Consider the following 6,464-nt stretch of genomic DNA (forward strand, 5'->3'; position numbering starts at 1 on the left):
AGAGCCGCCTGGCAGGCAGCTCCCAGCAGCGGGGACGGGCGGCAGCACGCGGCAGGAACAATGGCGGCGGCAGGCTGCGGGTGTAGACGACCGCCTCGAACACACGAGGAGAGAGCGAGAGAGAGAGAGAGGGGCGTGTCGCGCTGCCTCTCTCATGGGGTTCTTCGGCGCCAGTTTTGCATTTCCGGGCTTTTCAGCCAATCAGACGGGACCTAGTCCTGCCCCTGCTTCTGGCCATGGCTCCTCCCCTGCAGCAGCTGCTCCCCCCCCATACACACAGAGGGGGTTCAGCGCCGTGTGGAGACACCGTTTTAAGTCAGTTTTGTCGGCTGACTCAAAGGACATTTCATGTTCGTGTAAGGAAATACCTGGTCCTTCACAGTCATAAAGTCTATCCTGAGCCCACTGTGCAGGTTGGCACTGTTAACATCAGGTCCTGAGGAAGCTTGTACTGGAGATGGGGAAGGGGAAAGGGTAACTGGCAATGCAGGATCAAACCTCCACTCCTCACCGTTGCAACTGATCTAACACAAGTAGCTGCATGTGGCTTCAGCCCTGTCCTGAACGCACCTTGTTTATCCCGTGTTTGTACCATGTGAATACCTGAAACCAGCCTAGACTTCCCTGACTAACCTCTCCTAAATTTTGCCAGATACCAGAGGTACAATTGCCTTCACCAGACCAGAATTACAGTTACCTTTTCCATCTTTTAGCTAGCAGTGGGGTGCTGGATTGGCCTGTATTTAGCAGTCCCTGCACTCCATAGGAGCCTAGAAACAACCCTTGGCTGAAGCCACTGCAGGGATTTCAGCAGGTCCTGTACTTTTTTGAGCAGCACCAGGAGTTTGGCAGGGAACAGCCCATGGTCCTCCTGTGTGAAAGGATGTGGGAATACCAGTCACAGCCCCAGATGTTGTTGTGGAAATAATCTGAATTGCAATTTAGACCAGGTCAGAGCAGAAGCAATTTATTTCTATGGCTAAAGGAGATGACAGGGAGCAACAGAGGGACAGTCTCTGCTGATGTGAACTCTGCCCAGTGGGGGCAGTTACAGAGTTTCTGTAACTTCTACAACCCATTTTTCAAAAAAACTATGGCAGATAAGCAGCATATGATCTGTTAACAGTGAATGAAATTCATCAGACAGTTCTAGGCAGTACGTTCTTTTATAGAATCATAGAATGTCTGGAATTGGAAGGGACCTTTAAAATCATTTAGTTCCAGTCCCCCTGCACAGGCAGGGACACCTCTCACTAGACCAGGTTGCTCAGAAGTCCCATCCAATCGGGCCTTGAACACATCCAGGTTCAATACAATTAATTTGTTCTGTTTAAGTGCTTCTTAACTACTGAGACCTCCAAAGACCAGAGAAAGTTGACTGTTTTTCTCCTTTTATAACTTCACTGTGGTCCATGAGACCATCAGAAGCAGCAGGACATCCCCAGTGCAAGAAGCAGAAATTAACACAAATGGAACAGCTACACAGTACAATTCTCTGTACATCTCAAATTTCCTCAACATTTTTAAGTTTACATTTTTTCTTGAAGTTAAGTCTTTACACTTCAGATTTTGGGGAATAAATTTAGAAAGAACATGTTGTCAAACTGCAATTTGAAATAGAAACTTTTTAGAAAGTTTTCCTACACAATTGTTTCAACTGACAATCCTGTCTTGTACTTGCATAGATAAGCTGTTTAGTTTGCCTAAAGAGGTGTACTGGTTGTAGATTAGTATGATTAGTTGTGTCTTAGGAAGCAAGGATTTTAAGATCTTTGTGGAGCATCAGATTCTAGCACAATAATTTGTTTTTAAATGATTTCTCATTAAAGCTGCCAATTGCTATTCCAAAGTGAAAAAATGACCATATGTAACACACCTGTATTAAAAATGCAGTGATTAAAAGTAGGCATGATGGGATATATAGGATCTGTAAACTTTTATGTATACATATTTCATACATATATCCGTAAAGTTACAATAAAAAAAAAGTTGGTATTCAGTTCCTCCTCATACTGTACTGTAAAGGTAAGTTTTAATAAATCAACTATTTGATTTTTTTAAAAATTCAGTTTTGTTTCACTTCATGTGCAGCCTTAAAATGGTATTGAGATATTTGACTTGAGAGGGAACTAAGGAAGAACTGGTACACTGGAGAACTTCTTTGGAAGGGATTGCTTACAGATGTATAGCTGCAAGTAATTTTCTCTCCTTTTATGAGAGAAATGTCATCCTTCAAAGATCAAAAAGCTTTTAAGTCATGAATAGGAAACTTAAGTAGTGGGCTCAATAAATGGCTAAAAAAATGCATAGCTGTTACCTGAGGATATGGCTAATCTCACTTTCAAATGCAGTATGTATTATTTTCATTCTATCAGCATTTTAAATTTTGGGATTCAGTTTTCCTCAGCACACTGAAATTCCTTTGTTGTTGGTAAATGGTGTCTTGATTCTCAGTCCCTAGGTTAATGTGTCACAAAATGCTTTCTCTTTTGTGATTCATACTAGGATCAATCAAGGTTTGTCTTGGCTCAATTAGCTAATAAAGTAGATTTTTGGAAAGCAAGTTTTGAATGCAGCCAACCTTTGTCCAATGGCTTTTTTTTCCTCCTGTAACTTGTGAAATTCAAAGCACATGGGTCTGGTTCCAAGTGATTTCTGCTACTGTGTTCTAACACTTGGGTTGGTAACCTGTGTTGTAGTATTTAATGTCAAGTTATGGTGCTCAAAAGAAATCAGAATGACCCTACTGACCCTCAGACATCTGAGCTCTGTAATAACTGAAGAGCTGTGTAAAAACTTTATATTTGCTATAAACTTAGCTTGTATGATAGTATTTTTCTCTTTTCATATATCCAGTATTTTCTCTGTTCTTCCTCTAGCGATGGACTTACAAAGAAGACTTGAAACTGAAATCAGGAGTAAAGGAGTTTGGAGTGGGTAACTGGGCTAAAATTTTGGTCCATGGTGACTTTAACAACCGAACTAGTGTCATGTTAAAGGACCGATGGAGAACACTGTGCAAGAATGAACAAGGCTAATTTGGACTACAGGAATCAACTCAGCTTGACCTTTTCCTATTTAAGGATCTAGTTTAGCATTTTTGGTATAATAACCTATCTTAGTCTCAGAGTGTCCAGCAATGTGTCTGTCCTAAAGCATGAAACAGAACAGTAGGTGTAAAACATTCATGTAAGCTCAGTTGTTTGGGCAATGATGACTTAAATGCGAAGCCTGGCCTTTTATTGACTCGCATGGGATGACCTAATTTCTGAAATGGGAAAATGCTTGCAGTGATTTAAGAAAGATCAGTTTTATACACAGGGGTGTTAAATTACTGTAAACATGTTTAACTTGATAAAGGCTAATACAGAGTCATGTGTTCTCTATTTTTAAAGGGTTGTATCTCACGTCAGATTGAGCTTTTTTATCACATTATTTCCTTCTGTATAATCCATTCAAATCTGGTTTGCTTTTGTTTGAACTTTTGGTCAGACTTGTCATCTTTGTCAGTAAGTTATACCAAAACATATGTATGTATTAGTACTGCTAATTATGCAGTCAGATTCCTTTTTTTTTTTTTCAGTTAAAAAATTGATACTCCATGTAATTTTATACTTATAAGTAGTAATGGTGCTGGGTTTTGTTGTTTGGGTTTTTTTTTAAAGGGTTAATTTCTAGGTGGAAGACTTAAGTTGAACCATATTATATATTGGCATAATAGCACTTTTTATCTCACAAAAGAGATGGAAAACATGGAAAATAACAGTATGATACTAGCTCTTAGCATCTATTATATTGTGTTACCTACCTTGTCTTGAGAAGTGGCTTCTCCTAGAGGGGCAGGAAAGGGAAAGCTCAAAATTGTATGGCCAAAATGGGGTCAGTAACGATTCTACTGACAGTGAGAGAGCACAGCTCATGAGATGTTTCATCTATGCTCTCCTCTCTCTGTCTGCAGTGATTGCAAGTAAAGATATTCTCTGATGGGGGTAACCATCTGTCAGGGTGTCAGTTGGTCACTGTAAATGCCCTGCTCATGAGAGACTATAAAAGATTAATGATGTACTACTACTCTTTCTCTCTTGGTTCAAATTGTGTGGAAAGGAGTTCCTCATCCTCAGAAAACCTATACTTTCCACTGTCATACTCATGTGAATCTAGTGACTTGAACTAATATATCACAGCAGTCTTGTGAAGTGAAAGCTCTTAAATTCAGATGTTTTCTGTACCTTTGTCCTTGGATAAGGTTTTTAATTTACTAGAACCTGACAAGGAAAAGCATCTGTCCAAACTGGTCATAATAAAATAAACCCCTCCGAGATATTTTTCATGTCTACAAAGGAAGATATATATTCTTGAAAGATGAAGTGTTTAGGAAGTATTAAGATAATATCTCTGCTTTCTGTATTTAAGGCCTGCTTCCATTCAGATAAAATGGTACAGTTACAAAGGTTTGTTTCACACTCCTACTGTGGACAGAACCTCAACCAGGTCACCTTCCTCATCCTTGCCACCAGACACTACGGTTTCTTCTTGCAGCTGCTAGAAACAGCACCAAGCAGTAGTCTTTAGGTTCCACAGAGATGCTGCCTGTCTTAGCAGTAAATTTTCTCAACCTTAAGGCATAATTTCTTTTCAGCAAACAGTGCAAGTTTCAGGATCTTGATAAAATACAGGCTTTTTCCTTTAGCAAGGAATGCTAGAGCAGCTGTAAACTGTACTATAGCAGGTATCTGGCAAGTGAGAAAGTGCAGTATGCAGCCTCTTTAATTCTGTGACAATAATTCAAGGTAAGTAATAGGTTACAAAACAGTCTTGCCAGTGCTCTAATATTGCAGGCTTCTCTGTTAATCATTGTACATGAGCAGTTTTAACTAGCAATAAGTAACTTTTTTAATGTTAGCCAAAGCTTTAGTAACAAAGTCTTGTTTAGGTTCATCTGTCATGAAGTTCACACTTTGTATTAGTGACATGAATATCTGAGCAGGGCTACTTCCTGAACGATGCTGGCTAGCCTTATGTCTTGATGAAGGTGGCTGAACATGAAAACTGCCATGTGGAAGAATACTTATCCACTTGTAGTATAAACAGTTGTCTAGATGAACAAAGGATCTAAACTGAAATGCGGTTTTAACTCTCAAACTTTCATTTTTATTCACCGTTACTATTTAATTGTGACAACAACTATTCTCGTTCGAGAATGTTTGGCTGGCTTACTGCTGATTAGGAGCAGTGCCTGTAGACAGGACTGTGGCCAGGAAAGAACAAGAACTTTAGGAAAAGCAGCTATTACAATTGGAAACGTTAACTCTTTAGTTACAAAAGAGAAACACGGGAATGTGCTTCTAGTGTTCTAATAAAATGATCAGTCTTAGGGTTTTGTATTGAGGCAGAGAGAATTTCACAAAAGGCTTCTGACTCCTTTAAAATTTATTTAGGCTCCAGAAAATGCAGTAGGAATATGTAGGCTTCTTAGCATTGGCATTAATTTTCATAATCCTTTTGGTTTTGCTGTTTTAAAGGTCTTCTAAACTTTTATGTAAAAATAAAGCTATGCACAAGGGGACATGAACAGTGCTCCAGCTGCCGAATCTTCTTCCAAGTTCCTTGGCACTGAGAGTTGCCAACTGCTTCCCAGTGTAAGATTTTACCACTGAAATGTGACAGTAAATGAGGAATTAAAACACTGAAAATTGTGTTTCACGTTACAAGATTGTATTGTATAACATGTCAATATTATATTTGCTTATTAATGTAAGATTTTAATTAGCTCATCTGGCTCTTAAAATGCTTTCCTAAGTATAGCTGACAGGATGATGGATTGAGTAGCTGGTTGTACAGGTATTAAGTAGTATGCATATTATTAAATGTATAGATCAAATAAAAATCTGTTCCCAATATTAAATGTTTACTTTCAACACTACTGTTCTAGAAACCAGTGGTATAGGTTTAAGAGGAGTACTGATACACTATTTTAAACCTGAAATCAGATTTGGAGTAGCCAGGGAATACTGTTCTTAAGTGAAACTGTCCCTAGCTGTAATAAAGCATTGAAAGCACTGAACTCTTATATAGGAATTATTTCACAATTTTACCTAAGTTTTAAAAGTAATTTATGTGACAATTGAAGGGGTAAATCTTCTGAGCTCTACAGCGATATGAGCCACTTCATTTTTAGGTGTAATAATGCAGCTTTTAGTGAGGCCTGGAGAAGTCTTACCTTCTGTACTGGATTTTGCTACAGAAGTGACAGCAGAAAAATGGCTTTCCTTACCCATCTGCATTATGGCCATCTCCAGAGCAACGATGCGTGTCGGCGTTCATGGCTGGAGGCTGGCAAGCCACACACACAGTATGTCCTTCCCGTAGGTACTGCATCCATCGAGCGTACGGCCGGTTTTCCAAAGCACAGTGGTGTGAAAGTGATTCTGTATTGAATTCCACACAATATCTGCTCAGCAGGA

At 39.3% G+C, this 6,464-nt stretch overlaps 2 protein-coding genes across 2 annotated transcripts in view; one reads left to right on the top strand and one right to left on the bottom strand.

The window, feature by feature from the left end:
• TERF1 (telomeric repeat binding factor (NIMA-interacting) 1) overlaps positions 1-3,038 on the top strand; it is a 24,410-nt gene extending 21,372 nt beyond the window's left edge. The window contains exon 11 of the mRNA XM_009995605.1: positions 2,880-3,038. Coding sequence (XP_009993907.1) covers positions 2,880-3,038 — 159 coding nt within the window. The remainder of the gene's footprint in view (positions 1-2,879) is intronic.
• A 2,497-nt stretch (positions 3,039-5,535) lies between these two features.
• The window catches only part of SBSPON (somatomedin B and thrombospondin, type 1 domain containing), a 9,592-nt gene continuing 8,663 nt past the window's right edge, over positions 5,536-6,464 (bottom strand). The window contains exons 4-5 of the mRNA XM_009995606.1: positions 6,275-6,451; positions 5,536-5,653 (exon numbers count right to left, since the gene is read on the bottom strand). Of these exons, the coding sequence (XP_009993908.1) occupies positions 5,536-5,653; positions 6,275-6,451 (295 nt within the window). The remainder of the gene's footprint in view (positions 5,654-6,274; positions 6,452-6,464) is intronic.

Source organism: Chaetura pelagica, unplaced genomic scaffold (genome assembly GCF_000747805.2).
Source record: "Chaetura pelagica isolate M959 unplaced genomic scaffold, ChaPel_1.0 scaffold83, whole genome shotgun sequence".
NCBI lineage: Eukaryota > Metazoa > Chordata > Aves > Apodiformes > Apodidae > Chaetura > Chaetura pelagica.